This window comes from Primulina tabacum, chromosome 13 (genome assembly GCF_025594145.1).
Source record: "Primulina tabacum isolate GXHZ01 chromosome 13, ASM2559414v2, whole genome shotgun sequence".
Lineage (NCBI taxonomy): Eukaryota > Viridiplantae > Streptophyta > Magnoliopsida > Lamiales > Gesneriaceae > Primulina > Primulina tabacum.
The window spans coordinates 2853157-2873531 of record NC_134562.1 but is presented as its reverse complement, the minus strand read 5'-3'; the positions used below and the strand labels follow the sequence as shown (position 1 = coordinate 2873531).

Sequence of the window (20375 nt, the reverse complement as noted above, 5' to 3'; positions counted from 1 at the left end):
ATTACATTGCCGGGCTCTAATTCTGTCGATTATAACATTAACGTGCATGCTTAAAAGTTACATTCAACATGGTTGAAATTAATTATTCGGAATTCAGTCTCCCTTTATATTTCATAGGAGCTATCCAAATTTTATCCCTGAATATTCTTTGGTTTTCAGTCATTTCATTTAAAATAAAAATATGATTTTAATTATTAATTTTAAAAATAATTAATTTCTTTAACCTAAAATGAGTCAGCTGGGGGCCTGTGGCCGCGGGACTTCTTCTATTTAGGGTTTTTTTATTAGGGTTTTAGAGCACTGTTGCTTCTTTCACTTACACCAATGGCGCCCAAGGTTTCCAAGGCGGACAAGAAGATCGCATACGACCAGAAACTCTGCAATCTCCTCGACGATTACTCGCAGGTTTTGATCGTGGCGGCCGACAATGTTGTCGGCAATAGGTGGTAGGGCCAAAGTGGCAGACTCTATTGAATTGAATTGGCAAAAGAAACGTGGGTTGCTATTTCGGAGGAAATTTCGTAGAAGATGGAAGACGCGTTTTATACGCGTCTTCACATGGTCAAGGGGCTCTATAAATAGAGCTCCCTCTTTCATTCTGAAATCATCCCTTCTTTGAGTTTTCTCTCATTCTTATAAGCATTTGAGTGCTTAGTTCTATAATATTTGTGAGGTGTTTTGTTCTCCTGTATTAAGAGAGTGTATGTTCTCTTTGGAAACACAGTGAGTAGGTTGTACACCACAAAATATTATAGTGGAATTCTTTTCATCTTGCCCGTGGTTTTTACCTTAATAATTTTTAGGGGTTTTCCACGTAAATCTCGGTGTCCAATTTATTCTTTATTTTCGGGTTTTATTGTCTCAAATTCCACATGTGGGACCAACAAGTGGTATCAGAGCCTTGGTTTAAAATTTCTTAAAATTCTGAGTATGCTCTGTGGTTGCAGCCTAGACTGATCTTCCACATCAGAAAAGATTTTTTGATATTTTTTATTTAAGGCGGGATTATTTTGTCCAGTCTACTAAAATTGTTGTAGGCATAATGGCGGGAAGGTACGAGATAGCAAAGTTCAACGGAAGCAATGTTATGCTTTGGAAAATAAAGATACATGCAGTTTTAAGAAAGGAGAATTATTTGGCGGCTATTGGAGATAGACCGGTGGAGATTATAGATGATGGAAATTGAATGAGATGAATGATAATGCTGTTGCCAATTTACACTTGGCTATAGATGATGAAGTTTTGTCAAGTATCTTTGAGATAAAAACAGCCAAAGTTATCTGGGATACTCTAACAAAGATGTACGAGGTCAAGTCGCTACACAACATGATTTTCCTAAAGAGAAGGCTTTATACTCTTCGGATGACGGAATCTTCATCGATGACCGACCATATCAACACACTAAATACTCTATTTGCCCAACTCACTTCCATGGGGCATAAAATAGGGGAAAATGAACGTGCTGAGCTTCTACTCAATGTCTACCAGATTCATATGATCAACTTATCATCAACATTACCAACAATATTCTTATAAGCTTTCTAAGATTCAAAAATGTCTTAACTGCGGTTATCGGAGAAGAAAGTCGGCGCAAGAATAAAGAAGATAGGTTGGTAACATCGAAGCAGGCAGAGGCTTTACCGATGATAAGAGAAAGATTTATGGACCGTGACTCCAGTGGGAGCCAAAGACGAGGTAGATCAAAGTCAAGAAGTAAGAAGAAAAATATTTACTGCTTTAAATGTGGCGGTAAAGGGCACTTCAAGAAAGAGTGTACGAGTATAGATAAAAGTTCTCGAGAAAATGTGGCTAGTACTTCAGGCAGTGGTGAAATATTATTCAGCGAAGCAGCAACTGTTGCAGAAGGCAGACACAAATTTTGTGATAGATGGATAATGGATTCAGGAGCGATGTGGCATATGTCGTCTCGGAGAGAATGGTTTGATCATTATGAACCAATCTCAGGAGGATCTGTATTCATGGGAAATGATCATGCCTTGGAAATCGCTGGGGTTGGTACTATCAAAATTAAAATGTTTGATGGCACCATTCGCACCATACAGGAGGTACGACATGTGAAAGGACTGACGAAAAATCTTTTGTCCTTAGGGCAATTGGATGATATCGGGTGCAAAACTCGGATCGAGAACGGGATCATGAAAATTGTGAAAGGCGCGCTTGTGGTTATGAAGGCGGAAAAGGTTGCTGCAAATCTGTATGTACTTTTGGGAGAAACACACAAAGAGGCGGAATTAGCTGTTGCATCAAATGGTTCAGGAGAAAAATTAACAGTGTTATGGCATAGAAAGCTCGGGCATATGTCAGAACGAGGGTTGAAAATTCTCTCAGAACGGAAGCTGCTGCAGGGACTTACAAAAGTGTCACTACCCTTTTGTGAGCATTGTGTTACCAGTAAACAACACATATTAAAGTTTGGCACTTCTACTGCCAGGAGCAAAAGCATATTGGAGCTGATTCATTCGGATGTTTGGCAAGCACCGGTTGTATCCCTAGGAGGAGCGAGATACTTTATCTTGTTCATTGATGATTTCTCTAGGAGATGTTGGGTGTATCCAATCAAGAAGAAATCAGATATTTTCCAGATCTTCAAAGATTTCAAAGCGCGAGTTGAACTTGATTCTGAAAAGAAAATCAAGTGTCTAAGGACTGACATGGAGGAGAATATACCAGTGATGAATTTGATGCATATTGTCAACATGAGGGCATCAAGAGACAATTCATGACGGCTTTCACACCTCAACAGAATGGAGTGGCGGAGCGGATGAACAGAACTTTGTTGGACAGAACAAGAGCTATGTTGAGGACTTCAGGTCCAGAAAAGTCATTTTGGGCAGAAGCAGTCAAAACTGCTTGTTATATTATCAATTGTTCTCCTTCAGTGGCGATTGATCTGAAGACTTCGATGGAGATGTGGACTGGGAATCCAACGGATTATTCTCATTTGCATACATTTGGAAGTCCTGTGTATGTTCTGTACAATGAGCAAGAAAGATCGAAGTTGGATTCGAAATCCAGAAAATGTATCTTCTTGGGTTATGCTGATGGAGTAAAGGGGTTTCGCTTGTGGGATCCTACTGTTCACAAGCTTGTCATCAGCAGGGATGTTATCTTCGAGGAAGATAAAGTAAAAGGAGACAAAGACACACAGAATTCAGAAACTACTATTTTTCAGGTGGAATATAAGACGGACGAAGGTCAAGTTTCTTGTGAAGTAGTACCAGAGCACGAAGAACAAGAACATGTTGAGTCTGAAGTTTCCAATGTGAGGCAGTCAACTCGAGACAGAAGAACACCAGGTTGGCTTTCAGATTATGTCACTGAAAGCAACATTGCATATTGTCTATTATCAGAGGATGGTGATCCATCGAGTTTCAACGAGGCTACTCAAAGCTCGGATGTATCCTTGTGGATGATAGCAATGTAAGAAAAATTGGAGGCACTGGACAAGAATAAAACTTGGGATCTTGTTACACTACCACGAGGGAGGAAAGCCATTGGAAACAGATGGGTCTATAAGATCAAGCGTGATGGCAATAACCAAGTGGAGCGGTATCGTACCAAATTGTTGGTAAAAGGGTATGCTCAGAAAGAAGGCATTGAATTCAATGAGATATTTTCTCCTGTGGTTCGGCTTACAACAGTCAGAGTGGTGCTGGCATTGTGTGCGGTGTTTGATCTACATCTAGAACAGCTAGATGTGAAAATGGCGTTTCTTCATGGAGATCTTGAAAATTAAATCTATATGCTCCAGCCAGAAGGTTTAGCGGAAAAAGGCAAAGAGAACTTGGTTTGCAGGTTAAAGAAATCTCTGTACGGTCTCAAACAGGCGCCGAGGTGTTGGTACAAGAGATTTGATTTCTATATCATGAGCCTTGGATATAACAGACTGAGTGCAGACCCTTGTACATATTTCAAGAGGTCTGGTGATGATTATATTATTTTGCTGTTGTATGTAGACGACATGTTGGTAGCAGGCCCCAACAAAGATCAGGTCCAAGGATTGAAGGCACAGTTGGCTAGGGAATTTGATATGAAGGACTTGGGATCAGCAAACAAGATTCTAGGGATGCAAGTTCACCGAGATAGAAGTAACAGAAATATTTGGCTTTCCCAGAAAAATTATTTGAAGAAAATCTTGCAACGCTTCAACATGCAAGATAGTAAGCCAATTTCGACCCCTCTTCCTGTTAACTTCAAATTATCCTCCGAGATGTGTCCTAGCAGTGAAGCAGAGAGGATGTAGATGTCTATAGTACCATATGCATCAGCAGTGGGAAGTTTGATGTTCGCCATGATCTGTACAAGACCGGACATTGCTCAAGCAGTGGGAGCAGTTAGTCGGTATATGGCGAATCCTGGACGAGAGCATTGGAGCACTGTTAAGAGGATCCTTAGATACATTAAGGGTACCTCAAATGCTGCATTATGTTATGGAAGATCAGATTTTACACTTAGGGGCTATGTCTGTAGTACCCGAAAAACCAATATGCGTAAATATGTGCATAATATCTATTATTAATTTTAAATGATTATTATTTTAGGAATTTGTTGATTTAATTGCATTTGAATCATTTACGTTATTTTTTTATAAGGATTTTAAATCGCGTATTTCAAATTTTAACTTTTTAGATATATACGCGAGACCGGACTGGAGATAGGAAATCGGAGATGAATTTTATGATCCAAAAATATTCTTATATTTATTCCGAGCTAAGAAATAATTTATTTTAATGAAATCAAGTGGATTTAAGTCTACTTTAATTAATTAATCACCAATTCAATTGTAGGCTTCTTAATAATCAAGATTATGCTTAATTAACCTTTTAATCAAGCTTATCTAACATAGGATTCTACTTAGCAAAACTTAAACAAATCCTACACCAATTTGGGAAGACATGTCTCGATCCTCTCCACTCCACACAATCCCCAACTTGACACCATTTAACTCCCCCAACAACAAAACAAAGGCCACCCATTCATCATGCATGTTCCCCCCTCCCCCCAACTTGGCATCATTTACTCCCCCATGCACCACCTTATTTGGCCACAAGCCTTCACCACCTTCTCCACTCTTCCTAGCACAAAAATTAGGAGATTTGGCAGCTCCCATTCTTGGCCAAGGCAACAACAATAGCTAGGTGTTTTCATTTCCGTTGCCGTGTCTCCCGATCCGACGTATTGTGTTGTTTATTGTAAAAAAACAACTTAAGGCATGTATATACGTTTCTTTTCTCTTCAATCAAGCCATATAAGTAATTTAAATCATAATATGATCATGTTTCATGGAGCATAAACCGAAATTGTACAGCAAGTGTTATAAAAATTCTGCACAGATTTTTGGCCCTCCCACTTGTGCTTCACGTTTTTGTTGGTTTTGTAGTTTCAGGAGGTTGACTCGATTCCAGGTACCCAAAGCTGAATCTAGACATGTACTAGGGCATGTTAGGGTCGTGTTAGTCCATTTGTACCAGCCCCTACACGCTGGAGGAAGAGATTTGACAGCAACTCTTCTTATGGCAATTTATGAGTTTTGATTTGTTTGTGTTGCTTGTCTAAGGCAAGTGTTCTGATCTTGGCTGCCCTAGGGGCTATAGCCATGGTTAGAACCTTTCCTTGAAATGTCTAGGACGTGACCAAGATGCCTTTTCATGGCTTGGTTCATGGTCCCATCGGTTTTCAAAATAAACAAGAACAGCCCCCTTCGGTTTTAAAATTCTGGTTTTTGTTGAGTTTGTTGAGTTTCGGTTTTTAGGTGTCAAGTGGGTTGTGGTTGGCTTCTAGCCCTTAACCATGACTCATACAACACCTTAGCATGTCTATCATGGACCATGGTTAACCTCATAGCCATTGGATCCTTCATTTGACAGCAAAACAAGCAACGCCCCCACGCGTGCAATGTGTGTGTTCTCGGGTGAAGCTTGTATTGTCGTAGGTGTTAGCAGGAATTGTGTTTGGCCTAGGGCCCTTAGCCATGGTTCAAACCATACCTTAGGATGTTGGTAAGAGGCTCTGGTCGGTGGTTCAAGCCCCAATGTCCATTAGCCTTGAAAACGACGCAAGGAAGCGCAACAGCTGCTGCTGTAATTTTCTGGACAGCAACTTTGCCTTCGGTTCAGAGGTGTGTTTCGAGTTCTTGGTTAGCTTTTAGCCTATGGCCTTGGACTGGACAGTGCCTTATTGAGTTATGAAGGTCATGTTTTTGGCGGTTTGTGATTTGGTCAAGTTTAGAGGTCGTACGAGAATTTACGGTGCAATGTGCCAAAGTGACTCTCGAAAGAGCGTTTCATGATTTTGGCCTCCATGCACAATTTTCGTGTATTACAGCCCTTGGTAATTATTTTCCAGTATTTTAGGTGTATTTTAATCATGACTAAATGATGATTTGATGTTGTTTCGGGTTGGTACAGAGTCATGGTTAAATATTAAGTTTGTTGGGCGTAATAGTCTCGTTTTTAGTTCGATTTTGAAGCGTTGGTCAAGATAAGTTATTTGCAAGGTCAAGTCAAGTTATGTGCATGTTTTTCATGTTAGAATTAAGTCGCAGCGAGCCTGGGAACGATCCAACCCAAATTTGTAAAATAACTCAGGAATTTAATTATATTACGTGCATAAAAATATAAAATGTTCATTTTTGAGATATATGCGATATTGCTTGTGGCTACCTCACGTTCATGGGATTGCAGCTTATCATGGGATTATTACTTCATCCGGTGGCTACTGACCGGTTCATGTTCATGTATGGGTACGGATATCCAGTCCAAGGGCTGTGATGATCTCTACCGCCCAGTATATTGTGGTTTAGTCTGATCAGACGATTCATTTCACGTTATGGGCCACTTGCGTAGAACATATTCTCAACAGAAAATTATTATATGCTATTTCATGACAGGGCTCTATCGAGCAAGCATTTCACTTACGATTTTCAGTTCAGTTATGCACATATTTATAATTACTCATGACAAGATACTTTCACATTTTGATTTACGACATGATATTTTTACCCGGCATAAAACTTTATGATATATTTTACTCGTTATTCACGATATATGCATGCTGAGTCTTTAGACTCACTAAACTTGATTGTTGTAGGTGCTGATGAGGTCGGGACTAGTGAGCCATCTTGGGTCGGCAGTAGTAGGAACCCGAGGACCTCATTTATCAGTTTATTTATTATTTTATGCAAACTCATTTTATCGCGATGAATTATTTTAATTTGTTGCTTTGAAACAAATATTTACTTCCCATGCTATCTCGATATTTAAAGCTTTTATTCCGCTGCTACTTTAAACATTGAATCTTTTATCAGTATATTTTATGAACGAGGCATTTTATTTATTTAAAGAGAAAATTTTAAATTATTCCGCAAATTTTCAAGTACGAAACACGGGCCACTACAGTTGGTATCAGAGCCTATGTTCTTGTAAAGGGTTGTACTACTACTGTTCTCGAGAAGCTCACGAAGTCACGTCTTCAGTTTATAAGTCCGACTTTCATGTATTACAATTTTTTTGAGCATGAAATAGTTTACCAGCATGTTCTCATGAAATATTTTATCAGCATGTTCTCATGAAAAATATTTTTATGTCAAGACTATGTTTTAGCAATTATATATTTAAATTTCAAGAAAAATAGTAGAAATATTGCATGTTGGTTACGTAAGGATTTTACATGGTACAGTATGCCTCCTAGACGAGTTATTGACCGCCCGAGGGGTGCTGAAAGCGAGGCTGATGAGACTCAGAACCGTTATGAGGATAGAGGTCCACCGCCACCTCCTCCACCACCTGATATGCATACCCAGATGATGGCGGGTATGACTCAGTTCTTCGCACAGTTCGCGGGGAACAATGCTGCAGCGGTAGCTAGGCCGCCCAAACCTGAGACGACCTATGAGCGATTCATGAAGATGAGACCAAAGGAGTTCTCAGGGACGACAGATCCCATGATTGCCGAGGGCTGGATTAAGTCCCTCGAGGTTATCTTCGAGTTCATGGGGCTTGGAGATGAGGACAAAGTTCGTTGTGAGACCTATCTGTTTGGAGGAGACGCCCGCTTATGGTGGGAAGGAGCATCCGTAGCATTGAACTTGGCTACTCTGAGCTGGACGCGTTTTACAGAAGTATTCTACTCCAAATATTTTACTGACGAGGTGCGTTCCAGGTTAACCAGGGAGTTCATGACCCTAAGGCAGGGAGATATGACTGTTACGGAGTTCATCCGTAAGTTTGAGAGGAGTTGCCATTTCGTACCCCTGATTTCCAATGATGCGGGAGCAAAGCTGAGACACTTTCTGGATGGTCTACAGCCGATCTTGCGCCGTGATGTTAGGGTGGCTGGCCCTACTACTTATGACGTCGCTGTCTCTAGAGCTCTAGCTGCAGAGCAGGACCTGATTGATATAGAGAGAGACCGCCAGGGCAAGCGACCAATCCAAGTGCCACATCGCCCTCCTCCTCAGCAGCAGCCCCAGAATAAGAGGCCTTTCCACGGCCCACCCAGGAACAGAGGACAGCAGCAGCAGCAGGGACGCGTAGTCCCGAGGACTTTTGAGCACCCAGTCTGTCCTAGGTGCACACGCCGCCATGCTGGTGCATGTATGTATGGGTCAGGGAAGTGTTACAAGTGTGGTAGTCCAGACCACTTGCTGCAGCAATGCCCTCGGGGGAGCCTGCCTACCCAAGGCAGAGTCTTTGCTCTCCATGCAGCAGAGACGAACCCAGACACAATGCTCATGACAGGTGTCTTAAAGCTTTAAGTTAATATTCGAAATTCAATGTTTTGGGAATTGAGATTTTGGATTGAGATTTTGAACATAGAATTGATGATAGGATTGCATGCTCTAATCAGTGTTATTTCGGGAATTTAGGTTAGAAGAACTTTGACCTTTGCATGTCTATAAGTTAGTTCTATTAATTATTGGGTTTAGCTTGACGTTCCAACCTTTCAGGGAGAATTTTTATAGCTGGTTCAGCTACGAAAGCCTTGATAGATTCCGGGCTACTCATTCATTTCGGAGACCTTTGCTAATTTTCTCAAGGTCAAGACCATTGGGCTAGATATAGCCTATTCAGTAGTACTGCCTTCGTGAGAGGAAATGGCAGCTACTAATGTAATCTGAGACTTAGACCTCGAGCTTCATGGCAATCTTGTTTATGTGGATCTTATCGTTTTGCCGATGCCAGAGTTTGACATTATCCTGGGGATGGACTAGCTACTAAGGAACAGAGTTTTGATCGACTTTCAGCGGAGATCCATTCTAATCCGACCGCCTGGGATGGAGCAGTTATTATTCGAGCCAGACAGGTACTTTCCTTTACCGCGCATTATACCTTGTGCCCAGGCTAGAAAGCTCATGCATAGAGGGTGTCGAGCGTTTTTGGCAACTTTTATATCCGTTCCCGAGACACCCAGTCAGTCAGCCTCCGATGTCCCAATTGCTAGGGATTTTCTAGACGTTTTTCCTGAGGACGTCTCTGGTATGCCACCCGAGCGAGAGGTGGAGTTTTCTATTGAGCTTATGCCAGGTACGACTCCGATCTCAAAAGCACCGTACCGATTAGCGTCGACAAAAATGGCAGAACTTAAGAAGCAGATTCAGGAACTTCTCGACAAGGAGTTCATTCGCCCGAGTTTTTCACCATGGGGCGCGCCAGTCTTGTTTGTGAAGAAGAAGGATGGCACGATGAGGCTTTGCATTGACTATCGGGAGTTGAACATGGTTACAGTGAAGAACAAATACCCACTTCCGAGGATTGAAGATTTATTTGACAAGTTGCAGGGAGCTTCAGTTTTCTCAAAGATTGATCTGCGTTCTGGTTATCACCAGTTGAGGGTGAAAGACGCCGATGTTCTCAAGACTGCTTTTAGGACTCGTTATGGCCACTTCGAGTTCCTTGTGATGCCATTTGGTTTGACGAAGGCGCCAGCGATCTTCATGGATCTCATGAATCGCGTATTTCAGTCGTATCTTGATCAATTTGTGATAGTGTTCATAGACGACATTCTCGTCTACTCTAAGAATCAAGAGGATCACATCAGACATCTAACCACAGTTTTGCAGACCCTACAGAAGCATAAGCTATTCGCAAAGTTCAGTAAGTGCGAGTTCTGGTTAGAGAAGGTGGCATTCTTAGGCCACATCGTTTCTAGCAGTGGTATTGAGGTGGACCCAGCGAAAGTTGCAGCAGTCAAGGATTGGGTTGTGCCGCAGAATGCATCAGAGATTCGTAGTTTCCTTGGGCTAGCAGGATATTATCGGAAGTTTATTCAGGGATTCTCCTCTATCGCAGTTCCACTCACGTCGTTGACAAAGAAGAATATTAAATTTGTGTGGAGCGAAGAGTGTCAGAAGAGCTTCGATACTTTGAAGCAAGCCCTTATCTCAGCACCAGTATTGGCCATGCCGTCAGGGCCCGGAGACTTTGTATTGTATACCGATGCTTCGAAGCTCGGTTTGGGCGCAGTATTGATGCAGCATGGGAAGGTATTAGCATATGCTTCTCGTCAGTTGAAGACACATGAGAAGAATTATCCTACCCACGATCTAGAGTTGGCCGCCGTAGTATTTGCCTTGAAGATTTGGAGGCATTATCTATACGGAGAGAAGTGTCAGATCTTTACCGACCACAAGAGCCTCAAGTACTTCTTTACGCAGAAAGAGTTGAATATGCGTCAGAGGCGTTGGTTGGAGTTAGTCAAGGATTATGACTGTGACATTAGCTATCATCCTGGTAAAGCTAATGTAGTAGCGGATGCTTTAAGCCGGAAAGTCGCAGTGATGGCTCATTTGACAGTTCATAGGCCTTTTCAGAGTGAGATTCAGAGGTTTGACCTAGAGATTTATACTCGAGGTAGAGTTCTCCGTCTATCTACCTTGACGATTAAGTCTTCTTTATTAGACCGTATTCGCAGCGGTCAGTCATCTAATGAGCAGTTGGCGAAGTGGAGGCAGAGAGATGAGGTGAAGGGCAGTGTTTTGTACACATTGAGTGATGGCATTGTTCGTTATCGAGATAGGATATGGGTTCCTAGCAGCGATTCTATTCGAGCAGACATATTAACCGAGGCCCACATGTCCCCATACTCTATTCATCCTGGGAGTACGAAGATGTACAAGGATCTGCAGATGTTATATTGGTGGCCCGGTATGAAGAGAGAGATCCGAAGATTTGTATCCGAGTGTTTGACTTGTCAACTTGTGAAAGCTAAACATCAGAGACCAGCCGGCTTACTCAAGCCACTTCCCATTCCCGAGTGGAAGTGGGAGAACATTAACATGGATTTCGTGGTTGGTTTACCGAAGTCGGCTAGAGGTTCGAATGCTATATGGGTGATTGTTGATCGTCTTACCAAGTCAGCGCATTTCTTGCCTATTAAGACGACTTTCTCCATGATTCAGTATGCCGAGTTATATATCCGTGAGATAGTCTGATTGCACGGTATCCCAGCCTCTATTGTTTCTGACAGAGATCCGAGATTCACTTCCTCATTTTGGAAGAGTCTGGATTCAGCGATGGGTACGAAGTTGTTGTTTAGCACAGCTTTTCACCCTTAGACAGATGGTCAATCAGAGAGAATTATTCAGATCTTGGAGGATCTTCTCCGTGCTTGTGTCATCGATTTCTCAGGGAGCTGGGAATTGAAGTTGCCATTAGTGGAATTTACCTATAACAACAGCTTTCAGTCGTCTATAGGTATGGCTCCTTATGAAGCACTGTACGGAAGGAAGTGTAGATCATCTATTCATTGGGATAAAGTAGGCGAGAGATCAGAGTTAGGACCAGAGATCGTTCAGCAGACTGCTGATCTAGTAGTCGTAATTCGTGACAGGATGAGGACTGCTCAGAGTCGACAGAAGAGTTATGCCGACCAGAGGAGGAGAGATCTAGAGTTTGCCGTTGGCGACCATGTTTTCGTGAAGATAGCACCGATGAAGGGTGTCATGAGATTCGGGAAGAAAGGAAAGCTTAGTCCGAGGTTCATCAGACCATTTGAGATCCTCGACAGAGTTGGGACATTAGCATATCGTGTTGCTCTTCCGCCGAATCTGGCCGGAGTACACAATGTGTTCCATGTGTCGATGTTGAGGAAGTATTTAGCGAATCCTTCTCATGTGTTGAACTTTGAACCGTTGCAGATTTCTTCGAACTTGTCTTATGAAGAGAGACCAGTGCAGATCTTAGATCGTAAGGAGAAGAAGCTTCGGAACAAGGTGATCAAATCAGTGAAGATCAAGTGGCTTAATCATTCCGATGAGGAAGCTACTTGGGAGCCAGAGTCAAAGATGCGGAGTCGCTTTCCAGATTTATTCAGTGATAATTTCCAGGGTGAAATTTTATTTAAAAGGGGGGAGTGTTGTAGTACCCGAAAAACCAATATGCGTAAATATGTGCATAATATCTATTATTTAATTTTAAATTATTATTATTTTAGGAATTTGTTGATTTAATTGCATTTAAATCATTTACGTTATTTTTTTTATAAGGATTTTAAATCGCGTATTTCAAATTTTAACTTTTTAGATATATACGCTAGATCGGACCGGAGATAGGAAATCGGAGATGAATTTTTGATCCAAAAATATTCTTAAATTTATTCCGAGCTAAGAAATAATTTATTTTAATGAAATCAAGTGGATTTAAGTCTACTTTAATTAATTAATTACCAATTTAATTGTAGGCTTCTTAATAATCAAGATTATGCTTAATTAACCTTTTAATCAAGCTTATCTAACATAGGATTCTACTTAGCAAAACTTAAACAAATCCTACACCAATTTGGGAAGACATGTCTCGGTCCTCTCCACTTCACACAATCCCCAACTTGACACCATTTAACTCCCCCAACAACAAACAAAGGCTACCCATTCATCATGCATGTTCCCCCCCCCCCCCCCCCCCCCCCCCCAACTTGGCATCATTTACTCCCACATGCACCACCTTATTTGACCACAAGCCTTCACCACCTTCTTCACTCTCCCTAACACGAAAATTAGGAGATTTGGCAGCTCCCATTCTTGGCCAAGGCAACAACAATAGCAAGGTGTCTTCATTTCCGTTGTCGTGTCTCCCGATCCGACGTATTGTGTTGTTTATTGTAAAAAAACAACTTAAGGCATGTATATACGTTTCTTTTCTCTTCAATCAAGCCATATAAGTAATTTAAATCAAAATAGGATCATGTTTCATGGAGCATAAACCGAAATTGTACAGCAAGTGTTATAAAAATTCTGCACAGATTTTTGGCCCTCCCACTTGTGCTTCACGTTTTTGATGGTTTTGTGGTTTCAGGAGGTTGAATCGCTTCCAGGCACCCAAGGATGCATCTAGACATGTACTAAGGCATGTTAGGGTCGTGTTAGTCCATTGGTACCAGCCCCTACACGCTGGAGGAAGAGATTTGACAGCAACTCTTCTTATGGCAATTTATGAGTTTTGATTTGTTTGTGTTGTTTGTCTAAGGCAAGTGTTCTGATCTTGGTTGCCCTAGGGGCTGTAGCCATGGTTAGAATCTTTCCTTGAAATTTCTAGGACGTGATCAAGATGCCCTTTCATGGCTTGGTTCAGGGTCCCATCGGTTTTCAAAATAAACAAGAACAGCCCCCTTCGGTTTTAAAATTCTGGTTTTTGTTGAGTGTGTTGAGTTTCGGTTTTTAGCTGTCAAGTGGGTTGTGATTGGCTTCTAGCCCTTAACCATGACTCATACAACACCTTAGCATGTCTAGCATGGACCATGGTTAACCTCATAGCAATTGGATCCTTCATTTGACAGCAAAACAAGCAACGCCCCCACGCGTGCAATGTGTGTGTTCTCGGGTGAAGCTTGTATTGTCATAGGTGTTGGCAGGAATTGTGGTTGGCCTAGGGCCCTTAGCCATGGTTCAAACCACACCTTAGGATGTTGGTAAGAAGCTCTGGTCGGTGGTTCAAGACCCAATGGCCATTAGCCTTGAAAACGACGCAAGGAAGCGCAACAGCTGCTGCTGTAATTTTCGGGACAGCAACTTTACCTTCGGTTCAGAGGTGTGTTTCGAGTTCTTGGTTGGCTTTTAGCCTATGGCCTTGGACTGGACAGTGCCTTATTGAGTTATGAAGGTCATGTTTTTGGCGGTTTGCGATTTGGTCAAGTTTAGAGGTCGTACGAGAATTTACGGTGCAATGTGCCAAAGTGACTCTCGAAAGAGCGTTTCATAATTTTGGCCTCCATGCACAATTTTCGTGTATTACAGCCCTTGTTAATTATTTTCCACTATTTTAGGTGTATTTTAATCATGACTAAATGATGATTTGATGTTGTTTCGGGTTGGTACAGAGTCAAGTTTAAATATTAAGTTTGTTGGGCGTAATAGTCTCGTTTTTAGTTCGATTTTGAAGCGTTGGTCAAGATAAGTTATTGGGATGGTCAAGTCAAGTTATGTGCATGTTTTTCATGTTAAAATTAGGTCGCAGCGAGCTTGGGAACGATCCAACCCAAATTTGTAAAATAACTCAGGAATTTAATTATATTACGTGCATAAAAATATAAAATGTTCATTTTTGAGATATATGCGATATTGCTCCTGGCCACCTCACGTTCATGGGATTGCAGCTTATCATGGGATTATTACTTCATCCGGTGGCTACTGACCGGTCCATGTTCATGTATGGGTACGGATATCCAGTCCAAGAGTTGTGATGATCTCTACCGCCCAGTATATTGTGGTTTAGTCTGATCAGACGATTCATTTCACGTTATGGGCCACTTGCGTAGAACATATTCTCAACAGAAAATTATTATATGCTATTTCATTACAGGGCTCTATCGAGCAAGCATTTCACTTACGATTTTCAGTTCAGTTATGCACATATTTATAATTACTCATGACAAGATATTTTCACGTTTTGTTTTATGCCATGATATTTTTACCCGGCATGAAACTTTATGATATATTTTACTCGTTATTCACGATATATGTATGCTGAGACTTTAGACTCACTAGACTTGATTGTTGTAGGTGCTGATGAGGTCGAGACCGAGGGCGGGGACCAGTGAGCCATCTTGGGTCGGCAGTAGTAGGAACCCGAGGAACTCATTTATCAGTTTATTTATTATTTTATGCAAACTCATTTTATCGCGATGAATTATTTTAAGTTGTTGCTTTGAAACAAATATTTACTTCCCCTGCTGTCTCGATATTTAAAGCTTTTATTCCGCTGCTACTTTAAACATTGAATCTTTTATCAGTATATTTTATGAACGAGGCATTTTATTTATTTAAAGAGAAAATTTTAAATTATTCCGCAAATTTTCAAGTACGAAACATGGGCCACTACAATGTCAATTCAGATTATGCAGGTGATCCTGATAAGAGGAAATCTACTACTGATTATGTGTTTACACTTACGAGGGGAGCAGTAAGCTGGGTTTCAAAACTGCAGACAGTTGTGACATTATCTACAACAGAGGCAGAATACATGGCAGTTACTCAAGGTTGCAAGGAGGCAATATGGATCAAAAGGTTATTGGAGGAGATCGGGCACAAACAAGAAAATGTTTCTTTTTTTGTGACAGTCAGAGTGCCTTGCACATTACAAGGAATCCAGCCTTTCATTCCAGGACGAAACACATTGGAGTCCAATTTCACTTTGTGCGAGAAGTAGTAGAGGAGGGAAGCGTGGATATGCAGAAAATCTATACAAAAGATAACATAGCTGATGTTCTGACCAAACCAGTGAACATTGAAAAGTTTGAGTGGTGTAGATCCTCAAGTGGCCTAGCGGAAACGTAAGCAGCAGGGAATGGCAAAATTGAAAGGATGTGTGGAGATGTGTTTGATTCTCAATCAAATCTCAAGTGGGAGAAATGTCGGCAATAGGTGGTAGGGCCAAAGTGGCATACTCTATTGAATTGAATTGACAAAAGAAACGTGGGTTGCTATTTCGGAGGAAATTTCGTGGAAGATGGAAGACGCGTTTTATACGCGTCTTCACACGGTCAAGGGGCTTTATAAATAGAGCTCCTTCCTTCATTCTGAAATCATACCTTCTTCGAGTTTTCTCTCATTCTTATAAGCATTTGAGTGCTTAGTTCTATAATATTTGTGAGGTGTTTTGTTCTCCTGTATTAAGATAGTGTATGTTCTCTTTGGAAACACAGTGAGTGGGTTGTACACCACAAAATATTATAGTGAAATTCTTTTCATCTTGCCCGTGGTTTTTATTATTAGGGATTTTCCACGTAAATCTCGATGTCCAGTTTATTCTTTATTTTCAGATTTTATTATCTAAAATTTCCACACGTGATACCAACAAATGTCGGGTCGAATCAGCTGCAGAACATCAGGACGGGTTTACATGGTGATTCCGTGGTGCTCATGGGCAAGAACACTATGATGAAAAGGAGCATCAGGATTCATGCGGAAAAGACTGGAAACAACGCCATTCTTAACCTCATTCCCCTCCTTGTTGTGAGTGTGAACTGAACCTTCTTTTGATTTTATGTTCGTTGTAGGTAAATATGTGGGATGATTTTATTTTTTCGGAGACCTGTGTTGTGGGATGTTGAGATTTTTCGTTATACATCGCGTTTAATTGTGTGAGACTTCTTACCCGGCCAGGGAAATGTTGGATTGGTGTTCACTAAGGGTGACTTGAAGGAAGTCAGTGAGGAAGTCGCCAAGTACAAGGTAAATTGATATTCTTGTTATGTACAGTTATACACTGTCCCGATCAGTGTATTTTTTTATTGATCTGTTTTTGTGCCACACATTATGTGTCTTGCATGTATATTTCTTTCTTTCCAAGAGCAAAGTGTTATTTTTTCTCTATCTTTTTACTTTGTATTAGTTGTTGTTTGGTATGTATCAAGCTTTGAGATTCATGATGTTTAGTTCAACATTTCTATGCTGTCCATGAACTAATGTAAACAATTTTTTAGTTTACATTTGTCGGTTGGGTACTTAGGCCTACTAGTTTGTGGAATGCAATATTTATCCTCCATATGGGATTGCCAGCAAATCATCTTAGGAAATTTTTTATCTTGATTATTTCAGGGCACCTTACTAGGTGGTGATGTGGCGATGTGATAACCATGCTATCAGTGTAGCTCGAAAAGCACCTTTTGGTGAAACCCTTTATGGTCATTTCTGGGTTACGATGTTTTCTTAATCTCTTTATTCAACTCTTTAATGCATCAACTATGCCAACGGGTGAACTTATTGATAGTGTGGAAACACTTGATTGGGATAAAATCACTTCATGTGTGATGCTTCGAGATGTATTTGCAGACTTTAGTTATGCGTTCAAGAATGCTATGTTGATAACTTGCCCATTTTTCACTTCTTTTCATATCTTTAAATTTATGTTGCCGTGCCTGCTTGATTCTTAACAGGTTGGAGCACCTGCTCGTGTTGGTTTGGTGGCTCCTATTGATGTCATCGTCCCACCTGGTAACACTGGTCTTGATCCATCACAAACTTCCTTCTTCCAGGTCTCTTTTTATTCACTTTTTATGTTATTTCAGTTTCCTATGTTCAGTAAGATAGTATCTAAAGATGTTTCTGTATAGGTCCTCAACATTCCAACCAAGATTAACAAAGGTACTGTCGAAATTATCACTCCCGAGGAACTTATCAAGAAGGGTGATAAAGTGGGTTCCTCTGAAGCAGGCATTGCTTGCAAAACTTGGAATTAGGCCATTCTCATATGGTCTCATTATCACCACTGTATATGATAATGGATCTGTGTTCAGCCCTGAGGTGCTTGATTTGACAGAAGATGATCTCATCGAGAAGTTTGCAATGGGTGTTTCCATGATCACTTCCTTGTCACTTGCGGTCTCATACCCGACCCTCGCTGCTGCACCACACATGTTCATTAACGCCTATAAGAATGTTTTGGCCATCGCTGTTGAAACTGATTACTCCTTCCCTCAGGCTGATAAAGTTAAAGAATATCTCGCGGTAAGGCTTGATATTTTGTTTTTTAGTTACTGTCCATGTATTTGATATGTTCTAATGGGGTCTTATCCTAATTATGTAGGATCCAAGCAAGTTTGCTGTTGCAGCTGCTCCGGTAGCTGTGTCTAATGCTGGTGCTGCTTCTGCTCCATCTGCCAAAGAAGAGGAGAAGAAAGAAGAGCCCGATGAGGAGTCAGACGGCGAAGCCTGTTTGACTGAGTTCTATGTCTGTTAATCTGGATCCCTCTGTTTTTGTTTGTGAAAGTTTTATCGAGTTTGGTTCAAATTTTTTGATGTTCAGCCTCCTACTACCTTGTTAGTTTTCTAGTCTCATATGTTACAGAATTACATATTTACCAAATGCTATCATGCTTTAGTTTTTATTTGTTTTCAAAGTTGAAGGTCTATTTGTTATTGGGAAAAAGTTCTGGTCTCACTACCCTTTGCCATGATTTTATTGTTTGTTAAAAAATATAGAAAAATTAACTTTTCATCATGCATATATTTATTTATTTAATTTGATTCCCAAGCAAATTCTATTTTTGAACTTCCCAACCAATTGTTCGGTTGTGATATAATATTGTCTGCATTTGGTACACGACAGATTTGCGACTTCATATATTTCTTTCGAATATTCTTCGTTCGTTTATAATTATAATGCTCCTCAAAATATTCAGATCAACATTATTCCGAGAATCTACCTTTTCCGTTGATGCATGTTCTAAAAATGCCAAAGTACTCACTAATGCTTCTCAAATTACAAAGACAAATCTCCTTTAATTGCTAGAAGTAAATTAAAGCTTTTGAGTGAAACAAAGCTCACTCTACCCCTGCTGGATCTGCTGTTAAAGGGCTAACAACCCGACAAGTCCGCAAAGGAGATCACCTTTTCCTCATCGAAACTTTCAGGTGAAAGAAAGCTTGAATTGTGGAGGGTTGTCTTGATCCAACCACCTGTATCTAAATCTTGAGCATGTATATCAACTTTATGACTGGTTTCAGTCTTGCTGCTATAATAAAACACCATCTGATCTTTCCAAGAAAACAAGATGTCACCATTTTTATAACCTCCGATGGGGTGAACAACTTCGAACGGAAAAGAAGAACATATTTGTGTTCCCACAAAAACGAACAGCCTCGTCCATGATTCAGTAACACCATATTCCTTCATCGTCCAGAAAACAATGCCCCCCTCATCTCTTAAGCTGCTACTGTCACAAATACACAAGCAATCATCCAAAACGCCTAAAATATCACAGCCCCCAAACCATACCAGCTTTAGCGGATATGGAGGAGGAGAAAAGGGCTCAAATGATTCAGCTTCAAGATCGAAACATGATATTGAAATGGCTGATCTGGAAGAATTCTGCACCAACCCATGTAGATTTCCATTCAGAAACACGCCAAAGAAAAGGTGTGCTTGATCGAATGGGGAGTTTCTTGCAGTGCTTCTCCAAGAACCTGCCCCAAGCGTGTAGACCATGTAATCATAGAATTCACACTCGTAGTTTTCAGACCTTACACACTGCCATACTTTGCGCACACTCTTCTGAAACATATAAATTACCTTGTATTGACCGGTTATCGAGCTTACCCCGAATCCATAATGAGTAAAGTTAGCATACTCCACAACGCGTGTAAGTCTGGGAAGAGAGATGTACTCTCGAGTTATTGGATTGCATACACAAATCACATCATCTATTTTGCTGCTGTATTGCAAGCAAAGAAAACCATCTACTGAACCTTTCATCTCCAGTCGGTAATCTTCTGGGGAGCTAATGAATGTTTTGGGATCAAATTTAATTGCCTGATTCCAGCGAAAACCTTGTAGTTGATGTTGAAACTGGTCTTCATGTTCGACGAATTTGCACAGGCACTCACCCTTTGGATCTATTTGAAGGACAAGCACTTCAGGAGTTGAAACAGAAACATGGAATTTGACAAACTCCGGACTCGAGAGTAGCTTGTGCCATTGCTTGCAAACGCATTTGCAGCTTACGATGGTTCGGGATGGAAGTCTTGATAGGATATTGACGATTATTTCTGAGGGTAGATCCATCAAGATTGATGGTAGTTTACTCATTTTTGTTGAATGCCTTTATAAGTTTAGAGTGATGTATATATATTACATATACACACTATAGGAAGTTGAGAATTGGTCTTAAAGTTGAAACTTTCTCTTGCGTGTATTATTCTGCTGTTATTGTTATATATGTTGTTGAATGAAAAGTTGGACTTGGACAACTCAAATTGAATTTTAGAAGTGGGCTATCACTTATTTGTTGGATTTGAGAGATTTAGAATTGTAAATATTCTTTTTAGTAATTGAAAATTGAATGAATTCGAAATATAACATAAAAAATTTAGTTAAACTCTAAATTGGTCGATTTTAAATAGAGAATAAAATTATCAAACCTTC

At 40.6% G+C, this 20375-nt stretch overlaps 2 protein-coding genes across 2 annotated transcripts; one reads left to right on the top strand and one right to left on the bottom strand.

The window, feature by feature from the left end:
* Positions 1-233: 233 nt before the first annotated feature.
* On the top strand, positions 234-18339 carry LOC142523170 (large ribosomal subunit protein uL10-like). Its single transcript, XM_075626825.1, has 6 exons — positions 234-431; positions 16315-16465; positions 16616-16684; positions 17389-17487; positions 17566-17959; positions 18039-18339. The coding sequence occupies exons 1-5, from the start codon at positions 325-327 to the stop codon at positions 17689-17691; spliced, it is 552 nt and encodes a 183-aa protein (XP_075482940.1). The 5' UTR covers positions 234-324; the 3' UTR covers positions 17692-17959; positions 18039-18339.
* A 93-nt stretch (positions 18340-18432) lies between these two features.
* Positions 18433-20076, bottom strand: LOC142523169 (F-box/kelch-repeat protein At3g06240-like). Its single transcript, XM_075626824.1, has one exon. It carries the CDS (start codon positions 20037-20039, stop codon positions 18810-18812), a length of 1230 nt encoding a protein of 409 aa, XP_075482939.1. The 5' UTR covers positions 20040-20076; the 3' UTR covers positions 18433-18809.
* Positions 20077-20375: the final 299 nt, after the last annotated feature.